This window comes from Zootermopsis nevadensis, unplaced genomic scaffold (assembly GCF_977971745.1).
Source record: "Zootermopsis nevadensis isolate Lab colony 2312 unplaced genomic scaffold, Znev_1.0 Znev_ptg000061l, whole genome shotgun sequence".
Classification (NCBI taxonomy): Eukaryota; Metazoa; Arthropoda; class Insecta; order Blattodea; family Termopsidae; genus Zootermopsis; species Zootermopsis nevadensis.
This window is the reverse complement of record NW_028259192.1, coordinates 18,394,068-18,416,045: the sequence shown is the minus strand read 5'-3', so window position 1 is coordinate 18,416,045 and position 21,978 is coordinate 18,394,068. Positions and strand designations below refer to the sequence as shown.

Below are 21,978 nucleotides of genomic sequence, written 5' to 3'. Positions count from 1 at the left end.
CACTGATGATGACCTCTTGTGGTTGAAACATGTTTGACATTAGTGTCATTCTCATAGTGTAAACAGTTTTGTTTGTATGCATATTTGATATTCCATATTTAATGTGTCACAAGTTGCAAAATGTAGTATTGACTGTTGATTTGTTCTACATCCTAAATGTCAGAATCCATGAAAAAAAAATTGATTTACTGGAGAGAATGTGAAGGCTGCATTTAAGGGAGTATGTAGTTATACATTACCTGAAGATTGTGGCAGTATACTTGAATGAGATTTGAGGTTCTCACAGTGAAGATATTAATACTGGTGTTCTCAGTAGTTATGCTATATGGACTTGTACATAGATACCAACATTTCAGTCTTTGCCATTATACACCAGTCCTCCATAGGCTTCCCAGTTAAACCATGTTGTCAACAATGATTTAGTGGTGTATGATGAAATACATTCATAGGCCTTGCCCTGCTTCTCCCCATGCTGATCACAGGTTTTATTGTACCATGTAATTTTTCTTTTGTTTGGCAATTTAGTAAAATATTGACAATTTTTTGTGCTGGACTATGAATGCAGCAATATATCGAACTTTGAGGTTAATACTTGCTGCTCATCCCTTTTACACAAATTCATCCATAGAGGCAGCTCAGTATATTTCTTTCGATGTTGGGGCTCTCGTAATGCCTATGGAAACAGCGCTAGGCATACGCACAAGCAGAATATCACCTTTTACATTTGCTGTCCCTATACAGAGTATACACAAAAGAATGGTGCAACTGTGACTGGCGACTCATTTTTGGACATGTTGGAAAGCTCATTGTTACCCCAACTGAATACCAATTATGACGATTACATTCTACAACTGGACGGAGCTCCCCCCCATTTTCACAGGAATGTACGAGTGCTTCTCAATCGTGTTTTCTCACAGCACTGGATCGGGCGTACTGTGAATGTGTGTCGTGTGACCCAGGGTGCACACAGTGAAGGATTGTAATTAACGCATGAGAAACTTTGACAGTTCCCGCCGCTGACGGTGTATGTTGTGCCCGTGTAAGGTGAGAAATAATTTTTTTATTAACTTTTGAAACCGCACCATTCTTTTGAGTACACTCTGTATTTCAGGGTCAAGGACTGCTTATCACTGCCCTGTATTGTCAACGTACTTAGTTATATTTGGTTTACTATGATGGTGGCAACACTAGTCAAGGTGTCACTGACGTGTATAATCGAACAAGCAGTGACGTGACATTTCTATTTACCACAGATTAATAATGACAGACAATGTTCCGTTTTATAGAGGTGCTTTATAATAAGTCTAAAAACTGGTATTATCTGTGGTCACGAACACATGGTGCTTCGACCGCTGACCACAGACTAGCTTTCTTTCAAGATGTGTTATGTGTATTTTGAAGATTTGAAATGAGCATAAAGTTGCTGAATGTGTACCAGTTTGTTTTCTGTTCAGTGATTTTAATATTGACCCTGTGGTGATTTTTCGAATTATAAACAGATTACATTTTATCGTTGTTCCAACGTTTTTTTTAATCTCAATATTTTGGTTTATAAGGGGTAATTTATGCTTGTTTTTGCCTTTGTAAAATTCTGGTGTGGGTGTGTGTATTTTTAAGTTTAAGCATAGCAGTTCCAAACACAGCCAAATCTGAAAGGTTTTTTAGGATTCAGGTAAGGTCAATCCTGAATTTTGTTGCAGAAGTGTGATACATTTGATTGGACACCGGATAAGATACTTTTCCCAATGTTTTAAAAGTTACATTAATTTCATTATAGTAAATAAATTGTGCAGTTTGACATTGTTTTAATTTTAATTTCGCTTAATATGTACCATTTTGTATATATGCCATCTTTTTATGTTTTCATCATTATATGAGGTTACCTTCTCCAGTTGATGGCACATATTAATTAACTGGCAGTATCAGTGTGGTATACTAGTACTCTGTTTTTGAATAATGGGCTGTACAACAGAACCCCAGTCATCCAGCCTATAGTCAGACACTGTACTGACTTGCCCTTTGTTATTGACCATTTAATTTTGTGTGCACCAACCTCAATGTTGCTAAAGCAAATCCATTGGAAACAGTAGTTTCTGTCACTATATTCTTCATGTCTGTGATGTGGAGCACTCATAATAATTTCACAAAAGCTTTTGTTTTGAAGGTACTTTGTAACATCAATCATTGACCATTCACATAATGTAATTGGATCTCATAATTTCACTTCTTTAACATGTTAGAATGCTCTGGAATTTTGCTTCCTGCACCCATGTTGTGGGTGAGAGGTTTATAACATGGTGATGGTGAAGAGATTGAGCATGCATGAAACATGTTGAGACGATGAACAATGTGCATGGAACTGCACATTTCTTGATAGTAGCACCTAGAAGTACACCACACAGGTTCACCTCCATCTTGGTATAAAATTTGTTTTGGGGTGGAATACTTGTTTTCAGTCCTGGTTAGAGATGGGCTGTTCTGAGATTTTTTCCCCCCATATTTCATGACTTCTTTAAGAGTGTGTCATGAAACAGGCCACATTCATTTCCTAGCATGAATGTTTCCAATTAAACACACATCTCTGCAATATGTGAACATGTCCATTAATACCCTGCAATACACGTGCTAGAATGTTGACTCATTTTTGTTTGTTAAAAATAAGTTTGGATGTTTTATATTTTATCTTGAAAACAAGCGTTTTACTTTTTTACCTTTCACCTTTTTCAGTTGTTACATAACCAACAATCAATAGAAGAAGCATAACATTGTCCGTTTTTTCATGAGTGAAGCTTTCAAGATTTGGCACACATTTTGACAGAAAGCCCATAGTTGGAACACATATTTTTAAAGGTAATTCATGCAAACCAGAAGAACGAAAATAGTGCATGATATTTGTCACCAAAAACAATGAAAGGGTTAATTGATTTCTGACATTTGGTTGTAAGCTCTTTGTAAAAAGAAAATTAGTGCATTTGAGATATTGTTGTGGTTTTCTTTTGATCTATTAAACATTATGCAATCTGCACTTTGTCTTTTTATGTGAAAGTAAGTATTGTTTCTTTAATCAGAGGTGTAGGTGTCACTAATGAAAGCATATCCCATTATCTGAAGTGTAAAATACTGGTTTTCAGCCCAATATGGAGTTCATTAAAGTGGAACCTAATACAGATGGTGAGATACAACCAACATTTTTTCTCAGTGATGTTAAAGAAGAACAGGATTGTTTAGCTCTCATGAGTACTGAAGGTGTGGTGAGTTGTATTCCAGCATTGTTTTCTGTTCCCTGCATGTACCAAAGTGATATATTTATTGTAATGATGGCTGTGTTAAGAAATTATTAGTTTTTTGTCGAAGAGGGGTGTGTGCATAATTTTTTACAGTGTATATTCTCTCTGGATTAATGAATACAAGTTTTCCCACTGTTAACATATCAGGTTATAGAAATACACTTCACTTGATGCTCAGAACCCTTGTCCATTGTAGTCATTTTTTGATATACAGAATGTCCTGTAATAGGTTGTCCATTGCTGAAGTATGTGTTTTTGGGCTCAGTTCAAGACATAAAGGCCCAATAAACAAATGTCAGTCATTACAATGATAAGGGAATATATGAATATGATGCCATGTTATATGGATATGTTACCAATTTACTGTTTCCTTTCCAACAATCATACCAGGCTGCAGAAATTTGATGTGACTGCAGACTGGTCCCAGAAACACCTGGTATTATGGGGAGTAACATCAATAAATTTTCTTGTAACAGGTAACATAAATATGATTTGTTACTGTGACTTTAATTCATTACTGTAAATTCTCTTAATTTGGCATCCAAATATACAAATATAGCATTCCTTGCTGTTTGAATTTATAAATTCAGAGTTTCACTTTTCTTCCATACAAATAATTTTAGCTGGATCATCAAGTTTCTTTCTGAGGACTTTTACCGCACTGGTTGCATGTATCTTCCTCAAGATGGCTGATTTTAAGAATGAATATTAAATTTAAAACAGTGAATGTGAAAGTGTATGATGAAATAAGATGATGATGGAAAGAGGTGCTAAATTATGCATTATTCTATTATGGTGCTAGTGTCTGTTCTTCACAATCAGATGCAGGTTTTTTACTGCCAACTACATTGCCTATGAGCAGAGATCTAATAGAGATGGGATATCATCTGGAAATGGGCATTGAATTAGTGTTTAACAAAGAGTATACAGTTAACATTTCCTGTGTTATTTCGTATTGTATGTGAGATTTGGCAATGAGTATGAAGATTGCTGTCTTCTGGAATGCTGAAGCATGTAATTTTGTCAATGAAGGCAGTGACCTTGAAACATCAATCAGCATCTACCAGACTGAATGCTAGAAGAGAGCCATCTTCATGTGATATGGTTATGAAGTATCAGAAAATTATGTGTAGATTTAGTTACTACACATTTGTATGAATCATTTAGTGGATGTACATTTCTGTTTAATCTGTGTATGTCATTTTATGAAATTAATCCATTATATGTCAAGTGTTTACACAAATATCATTTGATAAATTAATAACTAAGGCATTAACTCCCCCCTGCATATCCCATTAGCTATAAGTACAGTCAGTGTGGATGTTTATCATAGCATGTTGTAGAGAAATGTTTAATGCATATCTGAGACATTATTCCAGTATATGATGAGAAATACTTTTGTTTGCAGCATTGCTTGCAGTTAATCAATTTAGAATGTGATTCGAAGGATGGTCAGCATGTACCTATTACAATTCCTCCAGTTAAAACTGAAACCCAGGTGAGTTACCAAAGTTTCTTTTATTAGAACCTGGAGATTTAAAAGGCCATACTAAAACCTTCATTTGACTCCTGAGCTGTTTTAATATATTCAGAATTAATTTTAATGTTGTCTTCCCGTTTTGGTCTTATGGTCAGAATTTGCAAGAATTTTCTTGCCATAATTCTAATATACTTCCTGTTTCCCCTTGACTAAAGTACATTTCAGGGCTGTCATAATCTTCATTTGTCAGGATTGTTCCAAGATATTTAAATTCTTGTACTTTTTGGAATATCTCCAATGTCATGCTAGGCTGGATCGTTATTCTTTGTCTATCTCTACTTTGTATCATCCGTTTAGTCTTGCTTTCATTAACATGTAACCCTACTTTAGCAGCTCCTAATTCCAGATCCTTATATATTCCTTCTAATGCTGGTAGCATTCGACCCATTATATTGAGGTCATCGGCATATCCTACTACTTGAGCATTCTTATATAATAATGTGCTATTGAGATCCACCTTGGTTTGTTTAACAACCCAGTGCAGAGCAAGATTAAAGAGCATTGGTGCTAGACCATCCCCTTGTTTAAGTCCCGATCCAACTTCAAATAGATAAGTCATACCGCCACAGATCTTAACCCGGGCTTTGGAGCCGGACATAGTCATTTTGACCAGTCGTATCATCTTTGGATGTATCCCTTGTTCAGCCATGATTTTATAGAGTCCTTCGCTACTTATGCTATCATATGCCGTTCGAAAATCAATAAATAGATGATAAAGATTGAGATCAAATTCCCAAAAATTTTCAGCTATACCTTTCACCGTATAGATTTGATCTATTGTCGACCTTCCAGCGCGGAAGCCTGATTGGTATTCCCCTATAATTTTATTATAATCTTCCTCCAGTCTTTTCCACAGTAAATGGGTAAATATTTTGTAGACCGTACATAATAGGGTTATACCTCTATAGTTCTGGCAATTCAACCTGTCCCCTTTTTTATATATTGGACATATCAATCCGATTTTCGATTCTTCGGGTATTTGCTCTTTTTGCCATATCTGCTTCACGAGAGTATATATTATGTTATCCAATGCTGTTCCACCCGATTTAATTAATTCTGCTGGTATATTACCTATGCCTGGGGCCTTACCTCTTTTTTGGCAGTTATGGCCAGGGACACATCCAGTCTATCTGGTCTATCATTTAAATTCCAAAATGATATTTAGAATAGAGTATAAATTATAAAGCTTCTCATCATTAAATTATTTCATTTACCTTGCTTTTCGGATGTAATTGTTACTTACATAGTCTACTTCCATCATAATAATCATGTAATTGAAATGAATAATAAGAGGCATTGCCTGAATTTATTCTCAATACAACATTTATTTATATACCAATTTCCTTGCTCATGTAACTTAATTTTTGTATTCCTCTCTGTTTTGAAATTTGTGTTTCTTTCTAGTAAGTTAACATTAGTAACATACATTAGTAGCTGATTTACCTGGTTCACTTCAGTCCTGATTCTTTTGTACCGTCTTTGTTATATATATTCTAGAGCAAAATTGAAAAACAGTGTCTTTCAAGCATCCCATTGGTTTAGGCCATTGTGAATAGGAAATGTATCAAATTACTGTTTGCCTATATAGACTTTACTTAATATATTATACCTTATCTATAGTGATTAATATATTACTTTCTAGGATGAAGATAATATGATTGATGTAGAATGGGAGAATGAAGTGAAATCACAAGACAGGTGCGTGTGGTATTATTTCAGATTAGTTCCAAATGGGGAAATCAATTTTCTGAGAAAATTAAATATGTCTTTCTCTTCTCAGAACTTTTAGACCATTTCATTCAACTGGTTCTATATGTAAATACATTTGAGATTGCCTGGAATCTGCCATGTTTCTTCAGTATTTACTAATTTTTTTTGAGTCAAACTGACATTCCCATAGTATGGAGGTTTAAATTCGCCATTCCTGCAGGTAAAACATTAATCCACTAATTTAATAGAATATCAAAGCTGGCTTCAATTGTTGATGTGCAGTATATGATATTTTAGGTTTTTACAGCAGTAAAACTATTGCTGTCCTTTCAGTTATTACACCATATGATGTTGCAGGCGGCAAAGATTAGGAGGAACATATTGCGTACATTTTCTGTCCTGAAGATGGAGGCATTATGTTCTTCCAAAACATTGGTACCCACCTACAATATCATAACCGAAATGTGCAAGCCACTTATAAAGGCAGCAGGAATTATAAGATGACATTTTAAATGCCATGGCTTGACTGTACTTTGTCTTACATGTGTCTTTAATTGGATATTGATAACATATTGAATAGAGGAACTACACTACAGTTAGTGATAAAACATATATTTGGGTATTTTCTACCAATTAGGATTTGTCGTCATTGTATATAAACTTGGGTAGAAAACATTTCAGATTGGTGTTATTTATGTGAATGAGCTAAATATTAGTAGCATTGTCTTTTGTTTGTAAAGAATTTTCCAGTGTGTAATGTGTAATAAGATTTGAGTATTTTTGTATAGTGCTTTTCAAGAATACTTCATAAATATAGATTTGAGTGCAGAGAATGTTTTTGGAGAATCTGAACATGCTTTTCCAGAGTATTCCATGTATGTATAGCTAGATCAGAGTAAACTTCTGAAATGTCATACTTCTTTTTATCCAAGCAATGGAGAGTGACTGATTGAAAATATGCCCATGATCTTCCACTTTTGTTTATGTATGTATTTTAGTGTTTAACATTTGTAATGGAATTATGGGTAGCTGAATAAAAGAGTAATGCATAACTGTAAGTTATTTACTGTCTTATGCCAAAGAGAAAGTGTGATTTGATCATGTAGGATTCTGGTGTATAATGGTTACTGTTTAGCTCAGGTAGAGTAGTGAAATGAAAGAAAATAGGACTGTATCATCATCTTTATCATAGAGCGGAGCAGCTTATCAGTCAACTAGGTGGTGTTTCCGAAGGCATCTCTTCAACAAGAAGTGTCGACTATCAGCATGGATACTTGATTCATGACTTACATAGTGGGGATGGAGAGGAGGGGTTGATCATTCAACCAGATGGTACTTCTAAAGGCAGCTCTTCAGCAAACCTTGATTCTAGTATTGACCACCAACAGGATTGTGTAACAAGTGACTTATGTAATGGGAATGAAGATGAACTCTGTAACATTCCAGAAGGCGGGTCTTCAACAGAACTTGACTCAAGTGTTGACTCCCAACAAGGATATGTTACATGCGATGTATGTAATGGGTCTGGATATTTAATGCATGGATTACCAGTCATCAGAAAAGTCCATCTCTGTTAGTCCCCTATGAGGTCAGTCTCAGTTTTGTCAGTTCTTGCAGAAGTCACTAATTCTGTTGATATAACATCTGTAGTCCCCACTGGAACTGTGTAAAGGGGAACACATATTTGCATGTAAGTTTCATGGTGATGTAATTTACGAAAAAGAAGTGAATTTTTATATGTAAATAAAGCATGTGACACCATTTTTGTAACATACCAATAAGATGATTGCTATGTTTTTCTTTTTATCATTTAATTGAATTTTCTTCTAAAGATATTACATATCACTCATTGACTCTCCTAGTAATGCGAGGTGAAGAAAATAAAGCATTAAGTTTCTCACTGTGTAATATTTTTCCACTCATCGAGTCATCTCTCTTAGGTCCATCAATTTTCAGTACATTCAGAGATTTTTTTTGGCAGTAAAGATGTTGATGTTGATCTTCTGGGTTGTAATGCTATTTTGCATTGGTAACACCTACAAGTCTACATTGTTACAGCCCAGAAAACCACAGTCCACATGAATAACCTACTTGAAATCAGTGTAATTAGATTCATGAAGCAGAACAAGACTTAGAATAACTACTTATAACTGTGGCTTATTAAGTTATCACTCCTAGCCATATGGTTTACAGATAGAGTTCTCTTATTCACTATATATAAGTGTGTAAATATTCATTCACCTCAAAGCCTTAAATTTTCACCTTGCTGCTGACGCTTCTGTATTGTCTGTCTAAAGCTGATTTTTAGAAAAGGGTAAACTTCATTTGCAGAGTTGGCAGGAGGATATTCGCCAATGGACCGGGATCCAAAGTGTGGCTGCCTTGTTCCATCTCGCACAGGATCATGAAAAGTTTAGTGATGTGATCGCCAACTTTCACTAGCAGAGAAGGCACTCGAAGAAGAAGAAGAGTTAATAAAAAGATGCCATTACATATTCTTCTGTTATTACTTAATCTTTCATTTTGTTGACATCTTGCGTGTCTTCCAGCTACATAAAAATATATATATATAGCATGCAAATTAGAAGTAGAAGTGAGTTGGAAAGGAAATTATGACAAATTGAATGTGAAGAATCGAAAGGTTTTGGTAGGCTAGAAAGCTTGTTAATAGGGATTTCAGGTAAGGTAAAGTGCTCTGCCTACATTTTTTTTTTGCTGGTATTAATTTATTTTTTGTTTCCATAGTGATCTAATCAGCTGTGTGCTACCAATTTCTTTTAACAAGGTAATTTCATTAATGTATGTTTTTGTTTTCGCATTTGGAGGCAGGGATGGGCAAGATGTATCATTATTTTGAACTGGTGTAATGCATGTATGTTCTGATATTTTTTTTGTTCCGTTAACAAGGGATAATAATTAGCCACAGAATTCAATTAGGAAGGCTTCACGCGAGACTATTGCAGTACACCCGTGGCTGTAATATATGTTGAAATAGGTTATTGACCTTAACCGGAACCAACCATGCTTTATCTTCAGCACTCAGATTATTTTAAAATGGTAATATATTACATATTTTCAATCTTAATGTTATCATCTCCATAAAATTTAACTGTAAACAATTTCTCCCAATTCGTTTGCCCAGATTTAGCTGCTTACTCCTCACACGATACAACGCGCAAGTAATGGCGGACTACAACTATTTGCAATCTGTGGTTATTACAGTATTCAAAGAATGTGGTTGTGTGGATAGTATTTCTCATTCGGGATGACTCGCGTTCAAATCTCTGTCTGGACACAACAGGTTATCCTAGCCAATGTTTTCTCTGGTTTTCCTCAGACCTACCAGGTAAATGTTAGGACAGTATTTCATATAACGCTACGAGCCCTTTCCACATCCTTTGCAATTATTCACTGCGCATTTTGTTGTCGACATTGTGTAGTCTGAGTCGTTAAAAATATCACAAATAAATTATAGTAATATTCATAATGATGCCTGTAGCCGCGTAATGAATGCAGAACACAAATTAAGTATTTAAATTGATGTTTTAAGAAAGGCGTTATATATACGTTTTACGATATATTGGCAATACTGACATCAAGTTATGTAGTCAAAATATTACAATTTAGATAACTGAAACATTGGCTAATTTTAGATTGTAATTCTATAGTCCTACACTTGTAAGTACCACACTGTGTATCCCAATCAATTTGTACACAGTGCAAACAATGAGTACTATATTTTGCTAATTTGCTTAAATATTAATTTTGATTTCTTGGCGGGAGTCAAAATATGTTCAGTATATGGGAATATTGTCACGTAGAGCCGGAAAAGAAAAATTAAGTCTATGGATAACATATGTATAATCTCTATAAATTTCAACCCCATCCGAATGCAAGTATTTGAACAATTTTAACTATATAGTGGCACCTTTGTTCCTGCTTTTAACCAAGGATGTTAACAGTAACAAATCGAATTTCAAATAAAACATACAGTGGCTAATATTCTCCATTTAGAAATAGATTTTGATCAATCAGCAGATTACACGAGATGAACAACTTTTACATACATATCTCGAGTACAATTTGCTGTCTCTATATCGTACCAAAAACTTGTTCGTTGCAACGCTTGTCTGAATAGTGGTTACGTAGTTGGTATCCTTGTCTCCACTGTATAAGATGGCAGATATATCTAAAGAAGAGCTCCGCAAGGAAATTACCGGTAAATAACAAAATCTCTTGTGTGCTTCAATTTTGACTACTAAAAATATACAAATTTGTTTCGAAAATTACATTTGAATATTTTTAAAGGTAAAAAACACCCTTTTGTATAGGGAATTTATGGTATTTATCTCTTGTAGTTTGATGTTCTTGGACTTGTATTTTGTGTACATCCAAATGGCTTCATGACGCCGTCTTGGCATTTGATAGTGAACATTGATAGTAGTAAGAGCAAGGTGTTGTTTATATGCATTATATGTATTTTTGGATGGTAGTGAATAAAACAAATAGTGTATGTAATTTTATAAATTTTATAATATATTGAATGCGTTGGAAATTTAATGAAAGTTAAAATGTGTATATAGATCGCTCTTGCGTTAACATACCCACAATCCACTTTGCAGGTAAGATGCGAGTTTCGGGCGTACCAGCGGCATTCTTTAAGCATTGGAAACCTGTGTAACTGTATCTAATAATTTAGGTGTTAATGTATTGACAAATTTATTCAGCTTGTAGATTTGGAGGGAAGAGTGAATGTTGACAAATTTTTTCCAATGAATAGTCAGTTTCACTTGTGAATGTTAAGTTGAAATATAAATATGAATATCGTAAATCTAACCATGTGATTCAGCCTTCAGCACATGCCCACAAGTCATCTGCCAACAAATTAATTACAGAATTTGTGTTTTGTTTGTGTGTGCTGAATGCAATAAAAATATAACATGAAACTTAATAAAGTAACATAAGGTAAATTTGCTTGTCACTGAATTCAAAAAAATTTAACTATGGTAGTAAAATAATGCATACCAATGCTAAATGATGCAACTGTGAAAACATTAATTTAAGGAGACATAGTCACCGTGCGAGATGTTACTTTGTTTTGTGTTTATTTTAATTTTATTATTAGGGTTTTAGGGACTTTTAAAATATCCCCTTAGCCTGTGAAAGTGTCCATTAGTTACTGTACATTGTGTTTACTTGTTCCTGTTTTGATATGATGAGGACAGTTGTGCTGATAAACATTATGTCAAGTTATATTAAGATTGTGCTGAGATGTTTTGCTATTGAATCCAGTCTGAAAAGTCATATGCATGGTCTCATAATAAAGTTATAATTACTGTTTTGTAGGCAGATATAAAAATTAATTTATGTGATCTACCATGATTCTTTAAAGGCTTTGGACAATGGTTGATTCATTATAGAAACACAATGTTGGACATTGACCATTGTTTGAGATATATTTGATATGCATGACATTTTGGGTGTTAGATCTTGCCTCATATTCAGGTGATTGGGTGTCATTAAGCTTTATTGACAACAGTTGGGATCAAACCCAGGACCTCAGGGATCTTTCCTTATATTGTGCCTGTGGGTTGGACTCGTTATTAATACACAAAGCCTTGTCTCCAGAAACAAAGTGTACTCACCACCTGCCTCTTATAACTTACAGTTTGCAAGTTAGCAAATGTGTGTTTTATACAATGAACTAAGTAGTCAAACCACTGTAAACATGAAGAAACACTTATGCAGGATCAGAAGCTACCCTGGTACTGTCTTTAATATTGGTAATCATACAAAAATCTGCTACCAATGTAACAGTACATTTACTCATACATTTAGACAGGCAAATAATGTTCTTGTCACTAGTCTCCATTAACTCGTCCATAATCAGTCATGAAGTGTATTTCTAGAGTCCTTAAACCAAACCTAAATATCAATTTGTGTGGGAATGAAGAGTGTTGTAGTAGTTTCTTAGGCATGTTTGCAATTATAAGTTGCTAAAATATACCTATTAGCTTTCAGATACCAGTACAGATATAAATTACATAGTTATGTCAGTGTTTTACAGTTACCAGTCTTACCACAACTGTAATTATAGAAGGAAGCATCACCACTCCTGCTTACATGTATTTATAATAGCTGAGAATTTTTAGTTGAGGTATTGTTGCCACAGTGCAAATGTATTTTTTTTTATAATTATCTCTTGAACACCTGGGGTCAAGTTACCAATTTGCAGACTGTCATGTAACAAATGATCACAAACAGGTTTACAGTAATTTTCTTCAAAATATGTTGAGTTTTAATTTCTATTAATTATTTATTTAATATTTAATTTGAGCTGGAGTAGCTCAGTGAGAATTGTGACTGACTATGGACTGGACGACCGGGCTTCAATCCCTGATGGCAGAGGATTCTTCCTCTGCGTCCAGACTGGCTCTGGGGCCCACCCAGCCTCCTATCCAATGGGTACTGGGGTCCTTTTTCAGGGGTAAAGCGCTGCTGGGGTGTGATGCTGACCACTTACCCGCATCTAGTGCAATGTCAAGAATGAATAGGAGCTATACCACCTCTCCCCCCCAACTGCATACATGGCACATAGTGGGACAGCTTTACTTTACTTTTACTTATATCATGTTCTTTATTCTGGGTGGATGTGTGAAATACACAGGGTTTCAGGAATTGGTTCTACTCTGTATATTTAAGTGACATCTTGTTTTTAGTTTGATTTAGTTTAAGGTTAATGATGGTTAGGATTGAGTCCAGGATATTTTGAATGCTAGGTAGGCTACTGTGTAAAACCACTAGGCCAAGAATGGTTCTTAAGTAGAGCCATCACCAGAAACAACAGTGTATATAAAATATACCACAGACATTTGATAAGGTTTGTTCAACATAATATTAGAAAAATGAAAACTGGTGTTTGAAAATTTATAATCCCAAGCATACCTAGGGATAGTGTGTTCATGTTAGCCATGTTAACCAGGCAAACACTTTGAAAAATAACAAATAAAAGTCATCTGTCATACGTTTGTGGTGAAGTCGTACTTCATGTACTGGAACACAGAGATAACAGATAAGATAAAATGCTTCATTAGTCATCTGCCAGCAAAGTATTGTTAGCCAGCTAGTTGAGGCTTACACTTGCTTCCACAAATTGTCTTAGTCATTTTTAATAAAATGTGTTTGTGTTAAGATGTTTTGATATTTAATGATTCAATTCACCACTTGTAAAATTATGAGAAAACATACTTTGTAAAGTTAGCACTGAATTCATTGGTGTGAAGTACTCCACTGTATCAGATCATCTTCATCTGTATTTAAGTGAGGAAGTTGACTGAATAGAAGATGCTTCTCTGTGGCATATGCAGCACTGATTGCTAAGTGTTTTCTTTAATTTTGTAACTTCACTGTATTTACTGCTTTTGAATTTAAATTTATTTCCAGCCATCCTTAAGGATGCTGATCTTACAACAATGTCTGCCAAGAAAGTGCGGCAACAGATTGAAGAAAAGCTAGACGTAGATCTGACAGACAGGTAAGTGAAGCTAGTTGCGAGTTTATGAGGTTTCCAGCAGATACTGTTCAGTACTCATAATATATGAATGTGTTGCGTTTGCTTCCATATAATCATTTTCACAAAAAATTGACATTCTGTTTTATTTATAGAAAGAAAGAGGTTGATGATTTAGTTATGGAATGTCTTCAAGAGAAGCAAGATGGCAAGGGTAAAGACAGTGGTAAAAAAAAGAAAAATAAGGAAAAGGATGAAGAAGATGAGGAAGAAGATGAAGAGGAGGAGGAAGAAGATGAAGATGAGGAGGAGGAGGAAGAAGAAGAAGAGAAGCCCAAACCTAAGAGAGGGGGTGGAGCAACCACCAAGAAACCACCAGCAAAGAAGGCCAAGAAGACTAGCAGTGATGAGAGTGATGAAGGCTCTGATGATGTAAGTAACTTTTCAGTGAATTAAATAAATTGGCAAGTTATTTTGACTGTGTGCTTTCATATTTTATTGTTTCTTCCCCCATTTTTATGATACGTTGTGGGAAAATGTAAATGAAAAGAGATTATGTCTAGAGGAATATGGTCCATAAATGAAGGGAAAACATGACATGGAAAATATATAAAATACCACAGTATCTTTCGGGCACCAACATATATTAACCAATTAACGTGTTACAAAGAGTGAAGTCTTGAAAATGTTTTATTGTATGGGCTCATGAGAGGGATTTATCATATCCAAGTTTTCTGTTTACAGATTCAATTATTTGCAAGTGTTTGGTCTGTTTAGTTTTTGTTCTCATTACAGTGTTTGGTCTTCTTATTATTCATATTATGTTTGAGTACAAAAGTGGTGGTACATCATCAGGGTTGATTTTTGTCTTTCGTTTTGGCAGCATTATTTGACACACACTGTGTTACCAAGTATGGATGTGGTATTTCAGATCTCATCTTGTGTAGTATGTTCTTCTAACAAAAATAATAAATGAGTATGTGTGACACCCACTTTTATGCAAGAAGATGGAAGTGTTATGGTAATGTGATATTCTTAGTCCTTTGCTAGTGTCTGTGCATTAGGAAAGTGAAATTAGGTTATGACTGCTTCATTGCATATTCTTTCCAATTTAATACTTGTTTATCATCCTGTCATCTGATGCTGTATAGTCTGAGCTAGTGGTAGTGTTATCAGATTCACCAAACATAAATAAAGCCGGAAGTTGATGCCTATACAGTTACAGTACAACTTTGCTTCTGTGGAAAACTTGTTGGCATTGCATCTTTATTTCTCAATAAAGAGTGATTCCAGATTCTAAGACATGGGTCAATTTGTGAGGGTTTTTTGTATGTGGTGTTCTGATAGATATTTTGTGTGTGTAGTTATAATATTGCAAACTAATTCGGGTATAAAGCATAATGAAGTTTGGTGGGAAACTTAATAGGATATGGGATATCTACAGGACACAGTATTTATTTATAATGCTGTGCGGTTTGGATTTATAAAGCGACTGACTTATTTGGTAGGATGTAAGTGATGAGGAATACAGTCCATCAAAAAAGGGCAAAAATGCACCTGCCAAGAAAGGGAAGACAGCCAAGAAGAAGAAGGGTAGTGACAGTGACAGTGATGAAGATTGGGCCAAGACAAGGAAATCTAATTCGGGTGGCGGTGCTGGTGGTGGTGGAGGTGGCGGAGCAGCCAAGAAGGTATCAGGGGTAAGCAAATGATCTGGGTATTTGATCTTAAACCTGAGGGAATTATGGGGAAATTCTGTTCTACACTTTCCTTCCATAATGATGGAATACTTACTGTTTAAATCCATCATCAACTGTGACCTTACAAAATCTGTTTTTATTTTTAATGTCAAATATATTTGTGTTACAACATGAGACATTCATATTATTTTCAGAAGGTAGAATTAAGGTATAGGAGTGCATGTCATGTTTGACTACAGAACAGCTTGTGAATATGTTGGCATCTGTGCTGACCATATTGTAACAAGTTTTACACACGGACTGGATGACAAATTGTGAGGCTCTGTATGTAGTATTCCATGCCTGCTGTTGATAACATTAACTGCAGTTATGATTGTGTGCTTATCATCTTAATATTTGATAAAAATAAAATAAATTCTGCTTGTGATTATTTTGTCTATAATATGTTGTTTCTTTAGTGAGGAAATGCTTGTTTTGTTTTCATGTTTTATTAATTAATTGGGTAAATATTCATTGTAGTAATTATTGATGTGTAATGTTATTTTGAGATTGTAATACCAGTCAACAGCTGTTTCTTATATGTGGTGGCAATTTATTGTTTAGGGAAAGCGGGGTGCAGGTAGTGGTTATACACGAGCCTATACTCTTAGTCCTGAACTTGCAGCTGTGGTTGGTGCAGATGCAATGGCTCGCCATGAAGTTGTTCGTAAAATTTGGGCAATCATCAAGGAAAAGAATCTGTATGTAAGTACTCATCTCTTCATGCATTATTGGTTTGTGAGAGTCAAGAGGTGGAACTTGAGGTGAGGGCACAAATTGTGATACGATTGATTGGTTGTATTATGTGCTTCAGGAGTCAGGTTAAGAACTCACCCGAAATCTGCCTGAGTATGAGGCAACTTCACAAATTTACCATAGATTGATTTGTGAGATGCTGGTGTCTGATCACTTGATCTGTGTTGCACCCAGACCTAGATAATGTGGGTACAAAGAACCCAATGCAAATTTTCTTTCTGGCTGCACCTGCAGGAACATGACATAGACCCATGTGTTCTTGGTTGCCCTAAAGAAATTATTGGTGCAGGGTGTGTGGTAACTTACTTTTTGTTGACTCTGTCCCAGATTACTAAGATGAAGTACATTAACGTTAACGTTTTGAGATCTAGGTGGATTTTTATTTAATTTTATTTTTGAGATGTGTCAGAATTAATAAAATACATTAAGATTCAAATACAAGAGTCTACATAAAATTTCAGTTTCTCCACATACCACACTACATAGGATGTAACATTTTTTAGGTTGGCTCTATAGTTATTATATTAATGAACATAAAACAGAGTCAGTAAGAATAACAGTGCAATGTTACATTAACCTTTATCAATATGCAAGTAGAAATGATTGGATAAGGATGGATACCATTCTGTACAGCATCTCACGTGATTCATTGGAGGTATTTTTTTCAATTTATTTCCAATCCCCTCCTAAGAATTATGTGGCACTGTATCCTTTAAGTAATTCAAGTATACAACTGTGTTAATTTATAAATTACCTTCTAATTTTTCAGTTTTCTGTCCTTGCTGTCATGTCTTCATGTTTAAATTTCTCTCCACACTTGTATTATTACATTCTTTGAGTTATTTCCACAGTATTAGTTTTAATTCAGTATGATGAGCCCTTGGCCACGTTCAAATGTATGTTATTGTCCACATCAGTTTGCTTGGCATCTGTACATGATAGTAATTATTTTGGCTCAGTTTGTTACATAATCAGATAGCAGAACAAGTAGTTACCAACCAAGTAACATTTGTGTGATGTTGTTTGCCCCACTGTTACATGTGCTTGCTTCATATGCTGTGCGTACAATGGAGAAATGTTATTTTGAATTGTAGTGCTATGCAGTGTGTTATACTAACCCTCTCTCCTGCTTTCCACCTCTTGGTCAATATCATTAACTTTAAAGTAGTTTATTGTTTCACAGTGATGCTATATATAGTCAAGAATTTGCTGCATTAAAAATGAAAGTATAAAGAAAAAAATGTTGTCTCCATATGTACATATTTTAGGTGTGTGTGTGTTAATGTTGATGTAAGCTGAAGGTTAATGATTTGTTACATAATCACTTACAGAATTTTGAATTTGTTGATTACAGGATCCCAAGAATAAACAGTTTGCCATATGTAATGATGAGCTGCTTAAAGTGTTTGGTAAGTGTTGCACTCAAATTTCTGTCTATTCATTAAAATCTTCTCAGACACTCAGCTGTGTCGGTTGGTTACATGAAGAATTCAACATTCCCATCATCTGGGTTCTGATGTCTTTCTGTCCATTGTTAACATGTAATTCAGCCTTCAGAATAAGGAATTTTTTGTATTCTGAGGTGGTGGTGTAATTCACTGATATGCTACGAGGGTCGCTCATTAAGTAATGCCCCACATTTTTTCCTCAGAACATATTTATTCAAGATGGCTCAAATTTAGTGACAATATAAATCAATGTTTCCTTTACACATACTATTTTTCCACATAGTCCCCATCAACTTGTACGGTTTTACGCCAGCGTGGAACAAGTGCATGCATGCCTTGCCGGTACCAGCTCTTGTCCTGTGCACGTAGCCATGTCCTCACTGCTTGAATCACGCTCTCGTCATCTTCAAATCTTGTTCCGCGGATAGCATCTTTAAGTGGCCCAAAGAGATGGAAGTCGGAGGGTGCCAGATCTGGACTGTAGGGTGGATGGGGTAGCACCGTCCAACCCAATTTGGTGATTTCTTCCCGGGTTCTCAGACTTGTGTGAGGGCGTGCATTGTCGTGCAGGAGCAAAATTTCTGCTGGATGCTTGTGAGGCCGAACTCGTCGAAAACGCTTTTTGAGGGTTTTCAGGGTCCTGATGTACGCGTCTGAATTGATGGTCGCACCTCTTGGCATCACATCCACAAGAATGACCCCATCACTGTCCCAAAAGACAGTCATCATGACTTTTCCGGCGGAGGGAGTTGTCTTGAATTTCTTCTTTCTCAGTGATTGAGGATGATGCCACTCCATTGACTGCCTTTTTGTCTCTGGCTCAAAGTGGTGTATCCAGGTTTCGTCACCTGTAATGATCCGGGACAGAAAGACCTCTCCCTCAGCATCAAAACGCTCCAACAATTCAGAAGAAATCGTTTTCCTTTGAATCCTGTGGTCTGCTGTGAGACTTCGTGGAACCCATCTTGCGCACACCTTCGAATATGCGAGAGCCTGGATAATTGCAATCACACTTCCATTGCTGACTGAAAGCTGTTGGGCCAATTGTCGAGTTGTGATGCGCCGATCCTCACGAATAATGGCATCCGCGCGGTTCAACATGTCTGGAGTGGTGGCTGTGGCAGGACGCCCAGAGCGCGGCAGATCACGGAGCTCGGTTTCTTCACTTCCTGAAGCTTTAACTCTCTTAGCCCAGCGACCAACGGTGCTCCTATCGACTGCACAGCTTCCATACACAGCACACAAACGTTTATGAATGTTCACCACCGTTTCTTTTTCAGCAACAAGGAATTCAATTACAGCTCGTTGCTTGTAACGAGAGTCGTTCACAGACGCCATTTTAACAGTTCACTACAGCTCCGCTATCGGTTGGAATCATTTGAAACTCCGTACACGAACGCGGGAAACATCAAATCTCAAGCATGTAAAAGTACACTTTTCTATCTTCATTATTGGCTGAGAAAAAAAATGTGGGGCATTACTTAATGAGCGACCCTCGTATTTAAACAAATTAAGTAAAGCCTGGAGTTGAATAGTTATGGTTTCAGAGTATTACATCATTGTTTCTCAGCTTTATTTAACACAGTATCATAGAAAAAGATGTTTCTCTCTACGTCACTAATGTGACATTTGCACACTTCAAATTTCCTGACTGTGACTTGATTCCATATTTGTTCTGCTTCACATAAAGTTGTCAGTTTCTCACAGGTAGTCCATGCTATTGTCACTTGTTTTCCCAATTATTTCCAGAAGATATTTGACCATATAATTTATGTTTGTGTCATACACAAGTGGGTCCAGTTGTGAGTTAAGTTAATATGATGCATGCTATCTGCTGTGCTAAATTTTACAGTGTCACATTTCTCTGATGCGCTAAGAATATGAGCATTGTGCGTATGTGATGTTGCACACACACACACTCGGTGAATACGTGCTGTGTCATCTTGTTGCATGAATGAAGGTCTAAAGTTGGGTCAGTTACTTTTATGTAGTGCAGGTGCCACATAAGCTGCTGTGGATAATTGTGGTTGACCAATCAGCACTGAAAATGTGTTCCAAATTTGAAGTAGTTTTGCAGATAATGCTTTTATAGCAATGACTGTTCTGCAGCGGAATACAATGGCTTGTACAGCCTTAGCCTTTCCTGCTGCAAGAAAGGGGAAGTTTTTATCAATCATTTTATTTTGCCTAATTGCCAATACAGCTTGTGCAGACAATGTTGGCAAGTCTGCAGCTGGGGCTTACATATTAGCATGTGCAGCACTTTGTGCTACCCAAATTTAATCATGACAGGCATCTGGTTTTTTATGCCAGGATTTTATAAAAATGATATTCAAAAAATTAATTTCTTTGGCATAGTGTGTGTATTCTCTGACAGCATGACAATGATGTTGGGCAGTTTTGTTTTGTGATACTTTACATACATCAGTCAGTCAGTCCTTGCTTATTTCAAATAACATAACCAAGGGGTTGAGAATTATTTAATTTTTAAATTGTGTTTAAGATGTATTACTAAATAGTTTACGAAAAAATATTTTTATTCTTGCAGGTGTTAAACGTTTTCGCACATTCGGCATGATGAAGTACCTCAAGAATCATTTTATTGATTAACTCTTTTCAGATTTAAGAGTTCTGGATGTGAATGAATGGCCAAAACAGAGTAAGACTTTTTTCTTTTCTTGGTTGAGAGTCATCACATGTCAAAATTTGAGCAGTGTTAATGCTGTTTGAGTGGGAATTTGTCTTTTTTCTTTAACTATTATAAATATTGTGCAGTGTCCCACTGTAGTATGTGACAAAGCTTTGGCCAAAACTGTTCACAAAAATAACATCCACATTAATGAGTTTGGAAAGTTTAGACATTTTTTTAATTTTTATTTTTGAGAAGAGTTACTGTGTTTTTAAGTGTTTGCACAATATATTTTCTAAGTATTATGGGAAGTGGAAATCTCTACAATAGGCAGCCATAATTACATCTTTTTTCAATGTACAACACTTGTAAGTTGGTATGTGTCAGAACTGTGAAAATGGCAAAGCAATTTTTTTTACCTTCTCTCTGTATTTGTATCTGTAATAACAGAAATGAAGAAATACAAAGTTTTTTTATTTTAATGTATTTCTGAAACTGAAATGTATATTGTTTTCTTTATTTTCGTGGTACAGCAAATATTTGGAGTTGTACAAATCCATCCCAAACTTCAAAAAAAAATTTCCTTGTCATGTTTGCAATCCTACAATGTATTGAGAATAATAAGAAAAATAGAATGGTGAATTTTGTTGGACATTTATGTTTTTTGTTATAATACCCTATGTTCCCACGATGTACCAAATGGCAGGGATGATTTACTCATTCAATATAACCTTGTATCTTATACTGCTTATTTTATAAAGAATGATAATAATTTTTGTTAGCTGTCTATATGTAGAGCTCTCTGCAGTAATGGAAATTGTGGATGAACAGATACACCTACAGGGATGTACAACCATTCATTTGAAGTCTGAGGTTGCCCTGGTGTCTAGAAAAATAAAAGTTTTATCAGATTTATGAAAGCTACAAAATTACATAATTTTATGTTATTGTTGATCCTTGAGACGTACGAATCTGTTTTATGGTGGCGATATATAGACAAAAACTGCATGTGTTCATTTTTTCATGAAGATGATAAAACATACATGACCAAGCTGTGTTTGTGACTTGATAGTTTTAAATATGTTCAGCAACAAAATAATATGATCGGTTGTGGTGTGTCACCTTGATAGTACTAGGTATTAAAGCGTCATGTTACATGTTACTTTGACTATGCTGAAAAATGTTTCCTTTGTCTTTGCAGTCTACAGAATGTACACTTAAAATTTTAACTTGTCCATCAAGAGTGTTCATTGCTTCTTTACTGATGTGGTGGATGTCATTTTTATATGGGCATAAAATTAATTTATTAATGTAACATGTAGAATCAGTTATAGTTAGATATTCTCCAGGCATGTCTAG

General features: G+C 35.4%; 2 protein-coding genes across 4 annotated transcripts; both read left to right on the top strand.

Moving 5' to 3' along the window:
• The first annotated feature begins 1,087 nt into the window (after positions 1-1,087).
• Positions 1,088-9,032, top strand: LOC147871233 (uncharacterized). Of its 3 annotated transcripts, none has more exons than XM_087340631.1 (6): positions 1,088-1,672; positions 2,728-2,850; positions 3,132-3,251; positions 4,696-4,785; positions 6,470-6,525; positions 8,869-9,032. In XM_087340631.1, exons 3-6 carry the CDS (start codon positions 3,138-3,140, stop codon positions 8,960-8,962), a joined length of 354 nt encoding a protein of 117 aa, XP_087196757.1. In that variant the 5' UTR covers positions 1,088-1,672; positions 2,728-2,850; positions 3,132-3,137; the 3' UTR covers positions 8,963-9,032. The 3 variants fall into 3 exon arrangements, with proteins under 3 accessions (XP_087196757.1, XP_087196756.1, XP_087196755.1); XM_087340630.1 differs by lacking the exon at positions 8,869-9,032 and adding an exon at positions 7,730-8,437 and having other exon boundaries at positions 1,102-1,558; XM_087340629.1 differs by lacking the exon at positions 8,869-9,032 and adding an exon at positions 7,730-8,437 and having other exon boundaries at positions 1,102-1,672.
• Positions 9,033-10,597: 1,565 nt separating this feature from the next.
• Positions 10,598-21,271, top strand: Non2 (upstream activation factor subunit spp27 homolog Non2). Its single transcript, XM_022074459.2, has 7 exons — positions 10,598-10,756; positions 13,981-14,071; positions 14,203-14,479; positions 15,556-15,747; positions 16,351-16,491; positions 17,897-17,951; positions 20,539-21,271. The coding sequence occupies exons 1-7, from the start codon at positions 10,714-10,716 to the stop codon at positions 20,598-20,600; spliced, it is 861 nt and encodes a 286-aa protein (XP_021930151.1). The 5' UTR covers positions 10,598-10,713; the 3' UTR covers positions 20,601-21,271.
• The last annotated feature ends 707 nt before the right edge of the window (positions 21,272-21,978 follow it).